The 22,701-nt window shown below is 34.3% G+C and overlaps 2 protein-coding genes across 2 annotated transcripts in view; one reads left to right on the top strand and one right to left on the bottom strand.

Annotated features, from left to right (window-relative positions):
* LOC140444124 (pikachurin-like) overlaps positions 1-22,701 on the bottom strand; it is a 379,011-nt gene that overhangs the window by 196,440 nt on the left and 159,870 nt on the right. Inside the window, exon 3 of the mRNA XM_072535797.1 lies at positions 12,040-12,456. Within this exon, the coding sequence (XP_072391898.1) occupies positions 12,040-12,456 (417 nt within the window). The remainder of the gene's footprint in view (positions 1-12,039; positions 12,457-22,701) is intronic.
* LOC140443267 (histone H2B-like) lies at positions 943-1,320 on the top strand. The gene has a single exon (XM_072534414.1). The coding sequence runs from the start codon at positions 943-945 to the stop codon at positions 1,318-1,320; it is 378 nt and encodes a 125-aa protein (XP_072390515.1).

The following is a 22,701-nucleotide window of genomic DNA, read 5'->3' as shown; positions in this document are numbered from 1 at the left end:
CAATAAGAGAAACATTTTAGTACCAATTACATCAAGTAATAGATCAAGTCAAAAAGATATTAATATTGGGGGATTTTACCGCTTGAATAGGCAATCAAGTAATAAACGGAATTAAGCAAGAACAACGAGAATGTTAGAAACAAAAATGGAGAACCCATGATTAACTGCTGATTTAATTTACATTAATTAACATTTACTGATTTACAAACTCCTAAAGTATGGAGGACCAGATCTGACCAAACAACTATTAAAGCTAATCCAAAAAATAACAGAACAAAACAGAATTCCTTAAGAATGGAGATCAAGAATCCTAATACCTCTCTTCAAAAAGGGAGACAAATCGGACCCGGAAAATTACAGAAGAATTAATTTATTAACCACAACACTAAACTTAACAACCAAAGTGATAACAAATAAACTGAATGAAATTATAACACTAACAGAAAAAAAAACAAGGTTTTAGGTAGGAAAGATCATGCACCGACGCTATATTTATAAAGATAAATTAATAGAATACAATAAACCAGTATATCTATGTTTAGTGGACCTTATGAAGGCATTTGACCGGGTTAAATTAAAAAACGTTATCCACTTATTGTACGCAAGTGAGACACCTCTAGGAATATTCAAAACGATCGAAAATATCTACTAAAACTACACAATAAAAGTAAAAGTAGAAGAAGAACTAACAGACTCCATTGAAGCTGGCAATGGGATAAGACAGGAATATTCCCTGAGTCCTCAATTGTTTAACTTGATTATGGATGAAATAATAAAAAAAGTAAGAACTGAAAAAGGATACCAAATAGGGGAAAAACAAGTTTAAATAATCTGCTATGCAGACAACGCAATACTGCTCTTTCAACGTAAAGATGATTTACAACGTATGCTGCACGAATCTAATATAACTGCCAGAAAATTTAAAATTTTTCTGTGTTCGCAATGCCATCTAAGACTAGTGGTAAAGCTGCTAAAAAAGCAGGAAAAGTTCAGAAGAATATTTCCAAGACCGATAAGAAAAAGAAGCGTAAGAGGAAGGAAAGTTATGCCATTTACATCTATAAAGTACTGAAACAAGTGCATCCTGATATTGGTATTTCCAGTAAGGCTATTAGTATCATATACAGTTTTGTAAATGATATTTTTGAAAGAATCGCTGCCGAAGCTTCTCGTTTAGTCCATTACAATAAACGGTCAACAATTACAAGCAGAGAAATTCAAACCGCCGTACGTCTATTACTTCCTGGAGAATTAGCTGAACACGCCGTAAGTGAAGGTACTAAAGCTGTTACTAAATATACAAGTTCTAAGAAAATTTAACATGTCAATTTCCCCAAAAAAGATAAAAAGCATGTTTATAACAGCAAACTTACTTAGATAGTCTTATTTAGAGTTTACATATATCGAGGCATCACATTATTTAGGTATGGAAAGCTCTAAACAGAAGTGAAAGATTACGGGAATAGAGCAAACAGAGACGCAGGTTGCCTGAATAAAACAATATGGACAAATAAACATATAGGGAAAGAAATGAAAGGCAGAATTTACAAAACAGTCATCAGACCAATTATGACATACGTGGCAGAAACACCACCTGATACAGATAGGACAAAAATACTGTTAGAAACAGCAGAGATAACACTTAGAAAAATTGATGGTAAAACACTATGAGACAAAGCTAAAAGTACACATATACGACGTAGATGCAAGGTAGAGAACATTAAAAACTGGATAAGAAATAGAAGAGTAGAACAGAACGATCATATAAGCCGAATGACAACAAATAGGGTAGTAATGACGACAAAAGACGGTTCCCCAATAGAAAGACGTAGTAGTAGCAGTAATAGTAGGAAGACCACGAAAACGATGGACTTACTGGAGGCACATTGAAAGACAGACAGAGTCATGTCTACATCAAAAGAAGAAGAAGAGAAATAAGAATAAATAAAAATGGTTATGACTTATTAATACCCAGTATAGTAGTGTAAAACTTAATATTGTAAGACCAGGAATAATAAGAGTAATCTAAATATAAGAAAATATAAACAATTTCATATTTAACCCTGCTGTCCTGTTCGGGTCTATTTGACCCAAAAAAAAATTATTTCTTATTTTACAAATTATTACGCCGCGTAACGTTTTGGTATTCCGTGACTTTATTACCTAATCTGAGGTCTTTTAATTGCATATGAGATAAAACTTCAACTTCCTGATTTTTTTGATAAAAATTAAATTGTTACCTATGATACGTTCGGGTCAATATGACCCACGTATTTAAACCGTTAAAAATTTCCTGTGTACGTATGTTTAGTTGGCAGTGTTTTATATTTTCTAACAGTGTTTGTCAGTCATGTAAGTTTATAAATAAAAACAAGTTTCTGCAAGCTAGAACTTGTAAAAAATTTGAAGTGTAGCTGGACGATGTCAGGTAGAAGGGCACGTCATGTAGAAGGAAGTGGGGGTGATAGACAAGTGGTAGGACACTGTTGATATGTCAAGCGCATTCATGCCATTCATATACATTTCAATCTATTTTTGCATGTTGATAATGTCACATCGAAGAACGCTAACCGAAAATGAGCTGCGCGAGCTCGCGAACGTGTCAGACAGTGATGAATACATATCAGAAACAGAAAACCATACAATTAGTGAGAGTGAAGAAGAAAGTAGTGATGATTCTGTTATTCCATTCTACGTACCACATCCTGTAGAATCTTCTGTAACAGTTCCTCCGAAAGATGGTAATATTCAGTGGCTTGATCCTCCTTATCCACGCGGTCGTTTTTCTACGGCCAATGTTATAAATAATGCTCCAGGAGTTACAAGGTACGCATGTGCACGAATTTTCGATATTAAAAATTCATTTGACGTGCTCTTTTCTGACATAGTTGCAAACCAAATTATTAATATGAAAAACATGGAAGGCCAGCGTGTTTTTGGAACCAACTGGAAAGTCTTGGATAAAATTGGTTTTCAAGCATACATTGGTCTTTTATTGTTAGCTGGAGTTTTTAAGTCCCATGGTGAATCAACTAAAAGTTTGTGGAATGAAGAAACTGGTCGTAGTATATTTCGAGTAACAATGTCCCTTGAAGTGTTTACAAAAATTTCGCAAGTGATACGTTTTGATAACAAGACTACTAGACAGGATAGGAGACGATTAGATAAACTTGCTGCAATACGTGAAATTTGGGGAAAATGGGTGGAAAATCTACCAAAATTTTTGAACCCTGATGAAAATGTTACTATCGACGAGCAATTAGTAGTCTTTAGAGGTCGCTGTCCCTTCAAACAGTACATTCCAAGCAAGCCAGCGAAATATGGCATAAAAATTTGGGCTTTATGTGACACCAAAAGTTCTTATGCTCTAAAATTGCAGATCTATACAGGAAAAGAAGCAGGTGCCGCGCCAGAACGAAATCAGGGAATGCGTGTGGTGTGCGACTTGACTAATGATTTGAAAGGCCACAATATTACTTGCAATAACTTTTTTACATCGTACAATTTAGGCTTACTTCTTCTAAAAAGAAAAAATACAATGCTGGGGACTATAAGAAAAAATAAACCAGAGCTTCCAGCACAAATTGCGAATAAAGAAGTTCATAGTTCGTATTTTTACTTCACGCAAGATACCACTGTTGTTAACTATATTCCTAAAAAGAATAAAAATGTTGTTCTTATGAGTACTTTGCATCATGAAAAGGCTATTAGTGACAGAAATGACAAAAAGCCCCAAATTATTTTAGATTATAATTCCAGTAAGGGAGCAGTGGATACTCTAGATCAGCTTGTTGGTACATATACATGTAAGAGAAAGACAAATCGCTGGCCCATGATTGTTTTTTATAATATGCTGGACATTTCTGCCTACAACGCGTTCGTTTTATGGACATCAATAAATCCCCAATGGAACACCAATAAACTTACAAAACGGCGAATTTTTCTTGAGGAATTGGGAAAAACACTGTTGAAACCACTTATACTTTTCAGGAAAAATTTACCAAGAACCAAAGACTCACAAGAACTGGTAAAAAGGACACGAGCAGAAGTGAGTAGAGAAGATGGAACTTCTAGTTCGTGTGAACCGTCTATGAACAATCCAACTCCACCTGCTAAACGATCACGCTGTAAATTTTGTTCTCAAAACGATAATAAGACTAATATTTTATGTTGTATATGTCATAAACATATTTGTAAAACCCATTCTTTTTATTACTGTCCCAGTTGTAAACTGAATTAAATTTTGTAGATATTTGTTATTAGGCTTTTCTGGTTAATGAAAGAAAAAAATACCTTATGTTTTTGTTAATCAGGTTTAATTTACATTAACAACATCATTTTTGTTGAATTAACCATAATTTTTTGTTAGTAAAGTTTTGTTTAGCACTATTAGCTTTATTTTATTTCGATTAAGGAGCGTAAGCCATAGTTGGGTCATATTGACCCGAACAGTACATTTGTGTAGTTGAATCGAACGGGACAGCAGGGTTAAAAAAATGTATATATGCTTTAATACGTAGTTATTAATTATCTTGTAAAATTTGGCATATTTTTTTAGTCTCTAGAATATCATTGCCTACAATGTTTCTAAATAACCTTGTTGAATTTTCTTTACCATATTAGCATTATCGACCAATGGCGCAGTAAAAACTCACCCTGTATGTATAAAATTAACAGTATTGTTTCAAGTAGATTATTTCGTCTTATTTAGAATGCAAATCGACCTCAAGTAGCCTACTTATCTCTATCTAGTGAAAACCTGTGCAGTATGGAAAACAGTAGTTTTAAGAGTGAATATTCTATTTTTGTTACTTTCTATAATGTACTTAAAATAATAATGCACAATAAAGTGCATCAAATTTTATCCAACAAACACACATATACAACTTCAAGTATATAATACAAACTTGAATTTTAAAGCTAGACAAATCCCATGAAAGTTTTCATACGTTACGGTTCAGGAAAACCCTTAAGAGCGTCTGGGGAATATCGACGTTAATCCTTTTTTAAACTTTTTCTACGTTTCTTTTGTAGATCTTGTCTGTAAGTCGGCTTGCGACTTTTTCTTATTTTATACTTACAAATATGGGTTTTATCTGTTATCGACCTTTCACTCCAATATAAATAATGGATTTCCGAAAGAGCAAGATAGGTAATAGATCCGGTTTTCGGATAAACGTCAAAAGAAATATCCTCTGTAGGACGAAATCGGAACACTTTATACCTATCTACCTACAGAATAGGGATGTTTTAAAGAAGAATACATTCATGTTGCTTTAATCAATATATCAAATAATACTATTGTTGTGTGTTGGTGGTCGTTTTACACTTTTCTGTTATCTCGGTTTTCTATTTTTGTACATTATTGTTAATTTGTTAATGAAAATTTTTGTTTATATTGTTGAATAATACAATTGAAGGGTAATTTTAATTTTAAATAGGCTTATTCACGCAGCAAATAAATATGGATTGCAAATAAATCTATAAAAGTGTCGATATATGGAAGTAAATATTAACAAAGAATAACGAATCTAAGTTCATTGAAAGTACAAATACAAACGGAAGGATTAATTGAATTCAAAGAAGTGGAAAATTTTATATATCTAGGGGAAATCATAAATAATTAAATGAAGAAGTACTATGGAATTATTAAGAGGCTCGACAAATGCGCAGAATCCTTAAATACGATAGAAAATAAAATCTTAATTTACGATTACACAAAATAGTTTTGAGACCTAGATTATAAATAAGACGTCTCAATATAAACTGGAGAAATGGGAATGAAAATATTACCCAAATTATATGGTGGAAAAATCTTGAAAGGTATATTTGGGGAGACGCTTACCAAATAGTTGTCACGATTTTTAAAGGGATAGAAGGTTTCTTTAAGATTGAAGAGAGTCGAAGGAAAAAACTGGCTAAGACCCTTTTTCCACATAGAGAGGAAATTTTACGCCACTTTAAGTGAAGAAATGCTTTTAATGGTGCTAGTTGAAAAACTATCGTCAAACTACTGGGCGACTTGGCGATATCTTCCTATCCGCATAACTTGACCAGGAATTACTTTACAGATAGGCGCATCAATATTGCGAGGGGTAACTTTATGAGGACGAAGGCCTGAGTGCCGCAGGGCTCCGTCCCGGGTCTATTGCTTTGAAATGTTCATTACAACGAGATTTTGGAGGCCCACCTGGGCATGGGTGTACAGGCAATAGCATATGCGGATGACTTGATGGTGATAATGAAGCACAATGACAATTGGTCAATTATTCCTGGAGCAAACCGAGCCCTGAACAAAGTAAAGACGTGGATGGGAAGCAAGGACCTCATAGAGCCGAGAAGACTAAAGCTATGATCTTAAAGGGTTCGAGGGCCAGAGACCATATAGTTTTTACACTGAAAAGAGAAAGGATATTACCTGTTAAAAAATGAACAACTTGGTGGCACTCACTTGTTACGCTACTTTTTCTCGGTATAACCCTTCATCGTGGGCGTCGATGCAGACTGTAGGCAAGGACTAGAAAGAAATGCGATTTTGATTTCTATCTCTTAAGTGGAAATTTATTTATCTGTTAGTATCTCTCACTAATTTTGTAATTTTAACTATACATTTTTTCCGTATCTGTATTTATTTAAAAATACAGATATTTAGATTATTAGTAAATTAGTTCCCACTACTTATATGCAATCACAATACACTGCAAACACTTATATAGAATATTTTAATAAAATATATAACATATTTTTATATCCGTGCCAGTGCAAGTAAAAATACTTTTTTAATACTCGTTGAAATGAGAAAGCTTCTATCTAAAATATCTAAAATTTTACTTGCCTTTGGGGATTAATATCATTTCCATTATAATGAACATTTTTACATCTTCATCCAAACTACATCTCAAGGAGATTCATTGTCATATAAAACAAAAGCCCAGAATAAAATCCTATCGTATATCCCATCGTCTACCTGCTTCTGTCGAAAGGCAAGCACGTGAACTCATATTTATGCCACAGCCAATTCTTTGTATATTAGAAAAAAATGGAGCGCAAGAATTCTGTCAACGTGAAATATGGGTACTCATATTACGGTCTGAGTGTCAGCTCGGAGTATTATATTTTCACATGAAAGAAAATATTAAGGTAAGAGAATGAGGTAGGAATTTTTTTTATATTAGATATAAATGAAAAGAAAAAGCGGTTTTGAAGTTGATGCAAAATTCAAGTATATAAGTATCACTAATATTATTCTACTGCATTAATTATATTGATTACGACAAGGCAATATACAACATAATGAACAAAACGATCAAAAAAGCAATCAAAATACGTAAGGGCACACGGCTAATACAACAATGTGCATAAATACAGCTGTTGCAACATAAACACGATTTATTCAATATGCACAAAAAAGTAAAAGAAGCTGCATGCTTGTATAAGTCTAGAAGAGGTAGGTGTTTGGCAGAAAACGAAGGCAAATCACTATTAAGTGTGAAAGGAAGACTAGATACTTGAAAGAAAGATGTAAGAAAGTAACTTTTGCAGGTGAAATGCAGAATACAATTTAAGACACTAAAACCAAATATAAAAAGCAGGTTGAAAAAGTTATTAAAGAACTAAAAGCACACAACCATAATTTAAAAAACTACAAGCTTACTAAGTCTCAGGAACTATTTTATGTAAGCAAAATCATAAACTTACAACAATTTCCTAAAAAATTGTATTTTCCTATTTATTACCGCCTTAGAATTCAATAATGTGTCAGTTCAGGAACAAAAAATGTGTCCCTGGCAGGGAGTCGAACTGCGGTGATTCACGTGAATCGTAAAAAAAGTAAATAGACGTGAAGTTATCCTCGGTTTTAGTGACGTAAATCCAAAGTAGTATGTGTAAGTATTTGTATGTAAAAATAAAATTGTTGTTTTCACTATTGTCCTTACACTTTCATCATATTTTCTTACCTTTTAACTTCCTAGGACTTTTAAAATATTTCAAAATCAAAATTAGCCAAACTGGCGCAGTCGTTCTCGAGTTATTTTAACTACGTTAAAAAAATAAAATAATGTTTGTTAAACATCTCTTAATTTTTATATATAGATTAAATTACTTACAACTGTAGAGGTGGAGCCTTAAAAAAACCTTGAATTTATAATAAAAAAAAACAAGGGTCATTCATAGAGTTAAAAAATATCCTATCACTAAAGTTGCATTAAACAATACACTTTGATAAAACTTCATTGGACCCGGTTCAGTAGTTTTAAATATAGCGTGGATAAACATTGTGTCATGAGATTTTTATATATAAAGATACATCTATATGTACACTTAGGATTCACAATTCTGAGGTCTACAACACAAACTGTCCTGAATGTGGGGAATAAGGATGCGCAAAAGACATGATATTATATTTTAATCTAAAAATTAAAGTAACAGAACAATTTTTAAGCTAAATTTTTATCAAAGAATGAATAGGTAAAATTTTACAAAATCTACTAATATTGATCGTTTGTCAAATACCTATGATATCCTAATTAAACACATTCTTAATATAAAACAAGAATTGTAAAACAATGTATAAGATGCCTTTGTTTATACCCTTTTCCCATGGTTTTTTTCATTGTTTCTCCCCGGAGAAAAATAAAAAAAAATGGAAAACACAAAGAAATAAAAAAAAAGAATATGTAATAATTGTATTAATAAAAATTATATAAATAATTATTATTGATACTTTAATCCAAATAGTAGTAAATAGTAGTAAAATACAAATAGTACCAACTTTTTATAGTAAATTGAACTTGGATTCACTTCACAATATTAAAAACTGACAGTACAAACACATCTTTCAATAGAAATTCTTAATATAAAACAAGAATTGTAAAACAATGTATAAGATGCCTTTGTTTATACCCTTTTTCCATGGTTTTTTTCATTGTTTCTCCCCGGAGAAAAATAAAAAAAAAATGGAAAACACAAAGAAATAAAAAAAAGAATATGTAATAATTGTATTAATAAAAATTATATAAATAATTATTATTGATACTTTAATCCAAATAGTAGTAAATAGTAGTAAAATACAAATAGTACCAACTTTTTATAGTAAATTGAACTTGGATTCACTTCACAATATTAAAAACTGACAGTACAAACACATCTTTCAATAGAAATTCTTTTAATTATCTCTTTTGTCCGACGACGCGATTAAGTTATTTTTATTTTTCTTTTAACATCATGAAAATGAATACATTTACCTTACACTAAATATGTATATTAATTACGCCTGCTATAGTTAATTCACGAAATGTTATTCACGACTTATCCCAAATTTCTCAAGAATTTCTTTCATCTTATTATTGAATATCGAATTCGTTTGTGAGACTAACTTGATAATAAAATCCCATTAGACGATATGATTCATCGCTTTATAGAAGATACATGGCACTAACGAAGTTCCATCTACCTTCTAACGACCCTTTCAACTCATTATTACAACCTGAAGATTGTATTTTCCGACCTCTGAAGCCGCTGTGAACTTTTTATTGAATCGATTAATCGGTATTCGATTTACATATTATCGCAATTAGGGAAATTTAGGCAGTAAATATCCGAGCAATTTTTGATTTGAATGTAATGATGCTTTGATGCTTTGTTTTGAAAGATAAATTTAACTGTCATTAAATTAAAATGGCATAAAAATACGCGGATGATACGGTCTTGATTGCGGATTCCGACTTGGGTCTACAACGACTTATCATCATGACCAACTCGGTCTTTGGAAAATTCAGTATGAAAATAAGGAAAACACTGAAAATAAAGAAAATCAAAGTGATATCAATCTGGGATGTTGGTGTCCCACAGCCTAAATGGTCTAAATCCTGATAAAGAAATATGATGGAAAATATTCTTTTAAAAAAATCTAAAGACTTCTATGTGGTTTTCAAGTAAAACGTGAAACTAGACTACTAGGAGCGTGCGGTGTAGGGAAGCAATGCTTCCATTAGGTTTCCGTAGTAATAGCGTACTAGCTGAGTAACAGAGAATATTATTATTATTATTATTATTATACATATGCGAGGGCAGAGGAACAAGTCCCTATTTGTCCAAAAACAAAGAAATTTCAATAATAACCTACTAGTAAATAAAAAAAATACAAAAAAAGAAATTAAATTACAATTTTTGGTTTAAAAGAAACACAACATTTTAACTATAATATAAAACGGCCAAGTCTGTTTTTGAACGAGTTGGTAGAGAGAGCAGAGACAATGTTATTATTAAGGTTATTCCAGCACTCAAAAACTCTATTTGATAGAAAGATATGTATTGATCTTGTAGAAATATTTTCTTTCTTTAGTTTAAACTGATGACCTTTGAGGCGTTCATCTTAATTTATGGTAAACATTTCATCGAGATTTCCAAAATTGAATTTTAGTATTTTAAATGTTGTAATTATTAAGTCTCCACATTGTCGGCGAAGTTCAAAGGAAGTTAGATTAGTCATACTAGGTCTTTCCGCATAAGAAGGTCTTCTCGGTCCCAAAGGAATTCGAGTGGATTTTCTTTGAACGTTTTCCAACAAAGTCTTGTCTCGAACCAAATCAGGATACTACGTTGGTCCAGCGTATTCAAGTATGGGTCTTATGTAGATAGTGTAAAGTTTACAGAATGATTGCATTGAAACTCTCAAAAAACACCTCCGAATAAGATACAGTCTGGAGTTCGCACGTTTACAAATAGAGGTAATATGGTCGGACCAAGTTAGGCTGCTCGGCACCAAAACACAGAATCTAACGGCTGCCCGTTAACAAAGTACGGCACAAGTGGGTTATTTTTACCAATTCGAAGTACTACACATTTTTCCGCATTTAAGGGCAGTAACCACTGGGAACACCAAGTTAAAATAGAGTCCAAGTCCATTCGGAGGGTTAGCTGGTAGTGTCATCAGCGTAGAACGATATTTTACTAGAGATATAATAAGGAACTTCGCTGGTATAAACTGTAAAAAGCAGAGGTCCAAGGACAGAACCCTGAGGCACTCCACTTTCCACTAACCTGTCCTGTGAGAAAGATTCGCCAACTCTAACTTTGTAATATCGATCTGTCAGGAAATCATCTATCCAACGAAGTAAAGTACCGCGAACTCCGAAATATTCTAGCTTATGTAGAAGTCTGCGCTTAGGTACACGGTCAAAGGCTTTAGAGAAATCTAGATAAACGATTAATGCAAACTGTTCAGGGATGACGTGCAGTCGTTAACACAATGTAGGAGATTGGTTAGAGTAGAGCGACCAGAGAGAATTCCATGTTGTTGTGTTGAAATAACATGTTCCTGGAGAAGGAATTTGGTCATCTCCTCGGAAATAATGGCTTCCATAACTTTGGCAACTACTGGCAGCAAACTAATCGGACGATAATTGTTGGAGTCGAATTTCTTGCCTTTTTTAAAAATAGGGGTGATGGAAGCTAATTTCCAACTAGGGGTAAGGAGTTCTGGATGAAAGAAGTTTGCATAATTAACGTTAAGGGTATTGCAAGCGTGTCTGCGCACCTATTTAATAGTTTTAGGCGAAATACTCAAACAGATGCCAGTAGGAAAAAGAATAAGAGGAAGACCGAAGCTGAGATACTTAGAACAAATAGAAAATGATATAACAACCTTAAATATAAAGAACTGGAGAAAAAAGCACATAACAGACCAGAATGGAGAAAAATCCTGGAACAGGCCAAGACCCAAAAAGGGTTGTCGAGCCAGTGATGATGATGATGATTATGAAGTATTTCAAATTTTATTATTAATAATTTTCAGTATCATTAATTCTGAAAAATGAAAAATTTGAAAAAAAAAAATGAAAAAGTAATTTTTATTTTATCGTGTAATGAATTGATGATATTATTATTAGTCTATACATTTTACCTGTATTATTAGTAAAGAGTTGTAAAATCGTGAACTTTAAACGAAAGATTAAGTAAATTGTATCTGCTAAAATTTTTCACATTTCCACTTTATGTGACAACTTTTTTAAGTTTATATAAAGTTGTTTGACCTACCTTCATTACACCTTTCTCCGCCTCGCCCCAAAGGACACAGACACATCGGCGATTCCTCGGCGTTTTCTAAACTGCAGCCCCCGCCGGGACCACAGTCCAACGGACACGGTTTCACTGTCGACACGGTAACCGTAACGTTAGCCACCGAAGGCGTTATGGGTTTCGTCACCTTAGACGCGGCTAAACTTTCCGATGTTAATTTTTGTTCCAGTCGAGGGCCTTGCGTCGTAAAATTAATTTGACTTGAAGGGGGTGTCGTGACGTTTATTGATAATTTTGAAATTTCCTTGGAATCTGACAAATTCAGCGGGGAGAATTCAACTACGTCTATCACTGCGTCTTTTTGGTATAAAATGTCTTCTACACCGTTGTATCTTAGGTCTTCTAAGGACGGAGGCGATGCCGTTGAATTTATTTCTAGAAAAAAAAATAATTTGTTATTTGTGGATAAAATTGCATTAAACAATAAAATTTTAACCGCAATTACACACTACGGAAACGGAAATTGTCTAACAAAAAAAGTAAATAAAATAGAACTTTATAAGGTGGTAGTGAAGGCCTTTATACCCTAATATTACTTTCAAAATTTAAACTCTCAAGGCCTTGAGCCATTTAACAAAATAAAGTTAAATGAGTTTCTTACACAACACACAGTACATATATTCTAAATTTGGTTTATTACTACTAGTATATATTTTATTAATTATGGAATGTAAATCATTTTTTAAATACAAAAAAAAGTTCATCGTTTTACGTCAGATTCTGAGTGTAGTGACATTTTGAGTGTATATAGTTCACTTTGATATCCATGAATGTATCAATATGTTTACACAAGCACTGCCGCCATATTTTTTATGAGAGTCTAGATCTTAGGCAAAGGTGTAAAGAATATAAATTACTAGACAATAGAAAGAAGTAAAGAGTAAAACAGTCACATATATCTTTTTTTTTCTTTTTTATGAGTGGGTGTGGTCCAAATGTACATATCTCGGTCCTAGAAGGTGGGCAGAACAGCCTTCCAGCCTCGGTTATGCAGGATTCCTCCAGCGTGGCCACAATGATATCCGAGGCCGCGTGCAAGGGTTGTTCAGACACCATCGCCGCCAATGCTAGAGACCTACCTGCTGAAAAAATATCCGGTGAATTACCGGCCGGATCACCCTAATTGGGACACAACATCGGCACGGCATTCACCCGATCTCCCATGCACGCACAATTCTCACAAACTCTAGCACTTTCTCCTTACGACTGAATTCTTCTCTCCCTCTGTTCCTCCCTTTTATTGTTCAATCGCGCCTCTTCTCATTCTGCCTTATCTTCTTGCTTGCTCCTGGGCACTCTGCCTCCCGTCGGTCGTCTTTCTTCTTGTTTTTTTCTCTCCAGCTTTTTCCTCACATATCTCTGAACTGTTTTCCATCGATCTGACGACCTAAGCATCTCTTCCACCAGTTCCGTCACTGATTGCACCCTATTTCCTAGCTCTCTCTCTCTCTCTCTCTTTCTCAAGCAGGCTCCTCTAATTTATCTATTTATCGCATACCAATAGAGTATGTAAGACACAGTGTCGGATATTTCACAGTACAGGCATTTGTCATTTTCTGCCTTTCTAAATCTGAAAAGGCATGCCCTGAAGCAACCATATCCTGTGAGCATCTGCGTCAGGAAGTAATCCAAACGCCTGTGCACGCAATCCATCCATCTTCTCAGATTAGGAATCAACCACTTCGTTCACTGCGCCACCCTCCTCATCTCGTTGCATTCTTCTTGCCACAATATTATGGACCTCTCCCTTTCTTTTTTTTTTCTAAACGTTCTGTTGCTATATCTTCATTTCTTCTCTCATATATTTTTTCTCTTTTCTTCACTAGCACGTGCATCGGAATACACCCGGTGATAACTCCCAACGCCTCGCCAGAGACTGTTCTGTATGCACACGCCACCCTCAATAGACTATTCTGATCTGCTCGGGTGAGCAGCTTTCTGTACGCCTTTGTTAAAACTGCAGTACTCCAGACAGGCGCAGCGTAGATGACAATCGATTGCACAATAGAATAAAGGACCCTCCTTCTCTCAGTTTTGGACCCTCCGATGTTGAACATGATCCCTTTCAACGCTGCGGATCTCACATCAGCTCTTTGAGTCACTGCTTTTACGTGCTCCCAACACTTTCCGTTTTGACTCAGAGTCACCCCTAAATACCTGACGCATTTCTTTGTAACCACTCTCTTTCCTGCATATTCGAATGTTATCCCGTCCCTTTTCCTTGGTACCTTAAGAACCATAGCCTCGGTCCTACACGCAGCCAGTTCTAGCTCATGCATTTTCATATATTCCTCGACTTGGTCGCTTGTAAGCTGTGCACCAAAGATAAGGCCCTCCCTGTCCCGCGCCACTACCAGCATAGCGAGGTCGTCCGCAAATGCGAAAAGGTTACACCCTGTCCATATTGTTGGCTCAAAACCCCGTCCTATGCCAAGTTCTACAGCGTGGTTCCTTTTGCCGACCCCTGCGGCATTCCAACCGTCACGTCAACCACTACTTACTCCTTTTTCTACCACCACAATTTTTTTCTCTGACAGATAGTCGGAGACCAAATTCATCAAGTACCTCGGACACCTTCTCTCTAGTAGAGCCTTCATTACCTCTTTCCATTTTAATGTGTTGAAAGTATTCCGGACGTTAAACAACAGTAGGATTGCCCACCTCTGGTTAACCCTCACCTCGGGCAACTCCCGAAAGACTTTCATCACCGCATCCACCGTGCTCCTGTTCTTTCTGAAACCGTACTGCCTAGGTGACAGCCCGCCTGACTCTTCAATCACCATCTATTTGCCGTCTTAGAAGCCTCTTGTATAATTTACCTATGAATGATATCATTTGATTTGTGAGAGTTAACAGATGTATGATGTTTATTTTTTATATGTCTTCCCTATTAGGATGATTTGTGTACCTGTCCAAGCGAGACAAATGGGTAATATTTTTACATATGCACTACTCACAACTTCTTATAAGCACTTCTATTTCTCTTTATTTATTACAATTAAATATCAGTTACGATAAAAAATAATCTTAGCTGAATAACCTAACTAAATAAAATATACACTACATAGTGTATATTTTGTAACATTTTTCGTTATATACCACTTAACACAGAAACAAGCAAAAGTTGATTAAAACCGCCAATTAATTTATACTAAACCCGATAACCTAATTTAAAAGAATATAGTTAGAAACCTCTTAGGCACTACTTACAGTGTAACGACACCAGGCTCCCAGTCCTCGCAGAGAAGAGGGTAAAACAGAATAAAGAAACCAATTTTCTACCAATTATCCGACATAATTAGGCACTTTGTCATCTGATTAAAGTCTCAGAGCTCAACTTTAATCTCTGATAAGAAATTTACGCTGCTTTAATTACTCTGGAATAATAAGTCTCAGAAGGAAGCACGGAACTTTTCTATTCAACTTTTTTACTATGTGCAGCCGTGAGATAAAAGGTTAAGGTATTTTAGATGGCACCCCGGAGGCAAAGTTGGCCTCGAGATCAAGATTATGCGTTTATGTTCTAGTTAGGTATTAAGTTCTGTTATCCATTTTCTAAAGCTACGCGTATTAAAAGTTTTCGTTGTAGCTGTTTCAGTTTTTTTGTATTTTGCTTTAGGAATTTTAATGAAGAAAGTTTTGTTTTCTTATCACACGGGGGTTATGAAGATTCTTAAAATTTTAAACTATTTATTAAAGCATGTATAATATTAACTAAGTTTAAAATATTTTCCCTAAATATTTTTATTTAACACGACTTAATGAGTCTAAACCTTTATAAGAAGGGTTCACTTAATATTGTTTCTGTTGCTATTAGTACAAAACTAACCAGTATGTACAATGTATATTGTGTTTAAAGCTCTCAGTAGACGAAAACTAAACAGAAGTTTAATTCATTTTAATTCTAGCTACCACAAGTTTTCCTGAGAGGCGAAACCTCGAAACACGTATAGACGAATGGTGGAGCTCGAGATGAAAAGAAATTCAATCGTTTACTTGTATTTTAACATCTTTTCTTTACGTAAAGAGTGCAAAAGATTGTGTCTGGCAAAAGTAAACTATATGTGTATTGTTGGAATAAAAGGTTAACTTTCAATGCGCTTGGATTCACCATTCAGCTAAATCATCAACGATGAGAAGTCTCTTGACTTCTTGTTGCCTCATATTTATATATATATATATATATATATATATATATATATATATATATATATATATATATATAAATATATATATATATATATGTCGCCAGTAGCATCTTCTTCTTCTTCAAGTGCCCTGTCCGTTGCGAACGTTGGCTATTAACATGGCAATTCTGATCTTGTTTGCGGCGATTCTGAATAGTTCGACCGATGTGAGCCCGAACCACTTCCTCAGATTTTGGAGCCACGAGTGTCTTCTCCTGCCTGACCCTCGCTTACTGTCTATTTTTTTCTGGACAATCAATTGCAGTAGACGGTACTTATCGTGTCTCAATATGTGGCCTAGATATTCTAGCTTTCTTTGTTTAATTGTATTCAGGATTTCTTTCTCCTTTCCGATTCTTTGGATTACCTCTATGTTGGTGACATGTTCGGTCCAGGATATACGAAGAATGCGTCGGTACACCCACATTTCGAATGCTTCTAGTTTCCTCGTAAGCGTCTCCGTCAGCGTCCAGGCCTCCACACTATACAGTAAGATCGGAAAATTGTAGCTTTTAACTAGACGTAGTTTTAGGGGAAGAGACAAATCCCTGCTTATGAGGAGCTTTTTCATATTGCTAAATGCTGCTCTAGCTCGTTCTATTCTCGCCTTAATTTCTGTGGCCTGTTCCCATTTTGCATTTACGTTGGTGCCAAGGTACACATAAGATTCTACATGGTCAATTAGTATGTTACTTATCCGTAACTGTCGAGCAGGCTGTTGCTTCCTGCTTATCAGCATCCACTTTGTCTTCTTGAAGTTGAGGCTCAGCCGTATTCCTCACTAACTGAATAAACTCTTTCCATTACCTGCTGTAATTCGTCTATGGTACTGGCAAGGATCACCGTGTCGTCGGCATATCTTATATTGTTCGTTAACTCGCCGTTTATTTTTATGCCCTCATTTGCATTTTCCATACATTTGTTAAATATTTCTTCGGAATAAATATTGTATAGGAGTGGGGATAATATACAGCCCTGACGGACACCTCTTTTGATCTGCACACTTTCAGTGAGTTCGTTGCCAATTTTTGCTCTTGCTGTTTGACCCCAGTATAGGTTTGCCACAATTCGAATGTCCTTGTCGTCAATACCTGTCTTTCGCAGAATATGTAATTGTTCATGATTGACATTGTCAAATGCTTTTCTAAAATCCACAAAGCACAAATACACGTCCTTATCAACGTCTCTACACCGCTGTATAAGCACCTGGAGAGCGAAAATTGCTTCTCTAGTTCCAAGTGCTTTCCGAAAGCCAAACTGCGATCTATCAATATTTGACTCACATTTATCATATATTCTTCTATGAATGATCTTAGTGAACGCTTTAGTGACATAATTGATCAAGCTTATAAGTCGGTAGTCATCACATATCTGGCCATTAGTAGCCAGTAGCATACACAGGCATATTATGTTATTTTGATGGCCATATAGTTAACAAGCATTTTATTCCAATTCGATTTCAGTTCGATATTTCGCACATACTCCAGTCGTCAGAGACGAAAATGCCACTGAACCTCTTTAGTGAAAAATCATACGAACAAGACGAATTTTGCTGAAAATGTCTAAAACATTTTTTAAAACTCCAAAAATATGCAAAAGGTTTACCACTCATATCCCCGGCTTTCTGCTAAAACCCCCCTCGTAGATAGTGGCGAACGGAAAAATATATTTACCAAGAATCTATACACTGCAAAAAAAAATGTTTTAAATAAAAAATTTAGCTGGGATAATTTTGTATAAACAACAATACTTTTTGTGTAGAATAAACCGTTCTCTCGATAGAACAAATGTGTATATGCTTGAAAAATTTCTTTCAATTCTGTCCTTGTGGAGGCATTCTTCATGACGTGCGATCGTTTTTAATGTAAAAGTTTAAATTCTGCATTTTTTAAGCATATTTCAGATGTCTCATATTTATTTCCAAACTCAAAATCCATTTTTTATGTAATAGCTTGAAGATTAGACTCTAACAATAGAAATTCATCTACGACCGATCAATGAAAGTGATAAATTTTATTAATCTCACGAGAACCGTAACCAAAAAATGGCAAATATAGCGCAACATTTATTTACTTAACACCTTTATAAAAACTGACTTTATTTGCAGCAAAATACAAAAATTGCATACGAAAGCTACAGTGTTCACATTTAAAACTTAATTTTTGTCGATAAGACACTCTGGTCAAGATATCGAATTTTTACCGTCGAGTTGATACAAATTATATTTAAAATATATTTAAAAGCGCTGAAATGAAAGCGCTCAAATAAAGACCTTATAGTTATTATTCTTGCCAACGGATTCTTCACAGGTTCTTCAAATGCAGAAGCTTGAACGTCTGACCAAAGAAGCTGAAGAACTATGTGTAAATCTATGTTTGTTATATAATTGGAACAGAAATGGATCAATTACACATATAAACAAAATGGTAAAAAATCTTTGGTGAACTGGCACGATAGTCATAACTGTCATAGTAACTTTCTTGGATATCAACAAACGTTCGATACGGTTTTGCGCGAAGGCTTACTTTATAAGTTAACGAAAACAATTTCACAATACTTTTTTACTTTTAAAATCCACCTAACAGAGTAATACGTAATTTGTATGTAGCGTATGGCACTTCAACATTTACGTCGCCTGCATTAATCACATGATATGTTTTATTGCATTTGGTAAGTATTTTTTTATGTAATTTTTGTTCTATTTTATCTTTCTTTGCAAGAACTAGAATTAATGCTGAATGAACTTCATGAAAAATCACTGCAAAAAGGCCTAAAAATTAACTTCAACAAAACAAAAGTAATGACAAACACGGAAGACCAAGAGGCAATAAAAATACAAACAGAAAAAATAGAACAGGTAAATGAGTATATCTATCTAGGACAAGCAATCAGAGCTAACAGAGAAAATCAAACAGCCGAAATATCGAGACGAGTAAGAATGGGATGGGCAGCGTTCGGCAAACTTTCTTACGTTCTAAAAAATCAAACAATCACACAGACATGGACATTTACACAGGCCAATTTGGATAGGATAAGGAAGGCACAAAGAGCGATGGAGAGACAAATGTTGGGTATATCACTTAAAGATAGAAAACGTAACCAGTAGATCAGAACCAGAACAAAGACAGTAGACGCGATAGAACTAGCAGCAAAACTGAAATGGAAATGGGCTGGACACAATGAACGTCTCCAAGACGGACGATGGAACAATGCCATCGGAAAGTGGCGTCCATACAATGCAAAGAGATCAAGAGGCAGACCACAGATGAGGTGGAAAGATGACATCAGGAAACAAGGAGGTCCCACATGGCAGAGAACAGCTCAAGATGGGGGAGACCTACATCCAACAATGGAAGGATAGAGAATAGGTTAAAAAAAAACCACTGATTATCTATTAATATAGCTAAATCATATACACCTAATTACTCCTTCTATCCTTCTATCAATATTTAATTGTAAGACTTCTATTTCTTGCAGCAGTATTTATTATTTGTCCAACACGTCTTGTCCGTCCGATCTTTTTTTACTTTCTCGTTTCCTATTTTGTTGATGTTGATGAGATAAAGATGATCATTTTGTTTATTTAAAAATATTACCAGATAATAATTATTTATATTAACTCTATGTATTGTTATAACTCTGTAAATTAAGTCTGCCTTAATACAAAAATTAAAACAAATATTTATTAAAGCTATTTGATGGAGAAATATCGAAAGAATAGCAAATTTGTTGCTTGAGCTACATACATAACAAAAAAAAATTAAAAGAGCCTATTAGTTATAGATGAATATACCTTACACCTTTTGTAAGTGGGTTGTAGTGAAAATCATTAAAGGAAGGATGAAGGAACAGCTGCGAAGTTCAGAAAAACAGAGTGGTTTTCGTCCCGGACGCTCATGTACTGATAATATATTTTCTATAAAACAGATTATAGAAAAAGCAATTGTACATTGTATTTGTGCATATCCGAAAGGTTTATGATAGTGTCCCAGTGAACAAGATATGGACAGCAATAAAAAATCACAGGGTAGATAACCCCTACACAATTGGCATAAAATCACTTTATAAGAGAACAATGAAGGTAGAATAAAACTTGGGCAAAACTACTCAGAACCATTTAAAGTCAATAAAGGACTTTGTCAAGGACGCTGCCTATCACCAATATTATTTAAAGTTTATATAGATAAAAAAAAGAGAAAGTTACTATTAATGCCTCCAAAACTCAACTAATCTTATTCAAATCTCCCCACAGCCGTAATGTTTGGGGCCAGATAACCCTCTTAAGAGCAAACCTTGGTTTTAGAAACTTGGTGTCCTATTTGGGAGTTAATTTTAGTAGGACTCTCAACTGGAAGACTGACATATAAAACACCCCAGACAGGGTAAGAAAAAGGGCAAAACTCCTAACAGCGTTTTCTGGTAAACTTGGCAACACGTCAAATAAAACACTATTGTACACCTATAAGACCTACATAAGACCTCGTGCAAAATCCTCAAACTTTGCACGAGGAAGCTCAGAGACTACCCGTCAGAACTAATTCAGAACTAAAGAAACACTCAAAACTCCTTGTTATCGCCGAGGATAAACACTCACTAGGATTTCCTAAAGAAAAGTTCCATTTCTTCCATCAAAGCTTCTACACAAAACTGGAAACGAATTTCCTGATAAATATTTCGACGTCCTAGAAGAAATCCCTCTAAAATATCGCAGTTAAAAACTGCATGCCAAAAACGCTAATCAAGAGCTGTTCCTAATATGGCTGGTAACACTCGAAGTACCTCTCCTTGGCTTGTCTGCCTACCCAAAAATTCCTTTGGTGCACTCCTAAACACAATGCCACCTTCTGAACCCCAGCCCGCTAGCGCTCCACCACCCAAAACCAATACATTAAATCAATTCTAAGGTTAAAACATAAGAGAAGAGACAAAAAAACCTAAAAACTGGTTCAAAAAATGTGAAAAGATGGGAGTAAAATTGACGAGAACTATATTCATAGCCTTTTCTTTGTCGAGGATCTAATACTTTTAGCGGAAGACAAAGACAACACCGTCTACATAATAAAAAAGGTGTAAAAAGAATTTTGACGCTGGGGTTTGGAAATTAATTATGATAAAACGCAATACTTTTGTATGTTTTCAGAAAATTTTCACTCGCGTGACTGACATTCTAAATCGCCGTTCTCTTTAGGCATTGTCTCCGAGAGAACCGTTCATTCAACAAAAAAGTGCTCGTATTGCATCTTTTTTGCATCTTTTTGGGGGCCCAAAATTGACATTCTCAGCAAAATCTAGCTTCTTCGTATGACTTTTAGATGTTTAGTGGAATTTTCGTCTTTGACGACTGGAATAATAAAAAATATACTTAGTCATTTAAATATGACATGAAGTCTTTTAATTTTTTTTTTCTAAATTTTAAATTAAAACCCTCTTTTTAAATCCACCATAAATTTTTCGTTATTTCTTGATTTAGCGTCAAACCAACTCATATTTTTTTATTTAACATCATCACATAAAGCATTAGTTTTTCAATATTATCTTTGTTAATTGTTAGAACAGTAGTTATTTTGACAATTGTTGTTGTGGTAATTTTACTCTTCTTTCACTGTTTATTTTTTTTTAATTGATTGACATACAACATTCAATTTAATTTTTTATTTTCTATGTGGTTATCCAACAAACTAACATTTTTAGAAAAAAGTTTTGTACGATTTACTTACGTTTTATAATATTAAAACCTACAAAAACGGACAAATTAAACGATATAAGTAAACCTCATTTTACCTTTAAGAGAAATACATTTTTGACTGATTTTTCTTATTTTCGAAACTAAATCCACTTGTTGTGCTAATAAATATAGCCTCTGAAATTATCCGGAGAAGGTAGATGAGTTTAAAACGATGTTTCTCATAATTAAAACCTTAATAATTAGCGTTTCAAAATACCACTTAATTAGTTCGAACAGATCCGTATTTTAAAGTATATTTTTAAGAAAATGAATGAAAATTCTTTTTATGGATTTTAATTAAGATTAACTGAGTTTAAACCGAAGAGAACATAAGAGGATTAAAAATTAAACAAATAAAATGTTTAAAAATTTAAAAGTATCGATTAATAAAACAAAAAACAAGAAACATAAAAAATATATTAGATTACATTGTTACAGAAAAACAACCCTACTGAGAGTACAAGAAGGAAGAATTCATAGAAGCGCAACATGCGGTATGGATCACTATTTATTACGTTCAAAAATATAGTTTCTAATCCGAAGACAAGAGAGAGAAACACATATAGACATAAACTACTACTACTAAGGATTTCCACTAAGGATTTCCACAGTTTTCACTGTCTTCCTTCACTCAACCGTTTTCTCCAATTTTCCCTGTCATTCCAGTCTCCATCTCGCAGGGTTCTTTTCTCCATAGCCTCGTCGATT

This window comes from Diabrotica undecimpunctata, chromosome 6 (assembly GCF_040954645.1).
Source record: "Diabrotica undecimpunctata isolate CICGRU chromosome 6, icDiaUnde3, whole genome shotgun sequence".
NCBI lineage: Eukaryota > Metazoa > Arthropoda > Insecta > Coleoptera > Chrysomelidae > Diabrotica > Diabrotica undecimpunctata.
This window is presented reverse-complemented; position numbering and strand designations above follow the sequence as displayed.

Coding starts and splice junctions, on each gene's coding strand:
- LOC140443267 (XM_072534414.1), top strand. CDS start 943: ATGCCATCTAAGACTAGTGGTAAAGCTGCTAAAAAAGCAGGAAAAGTT.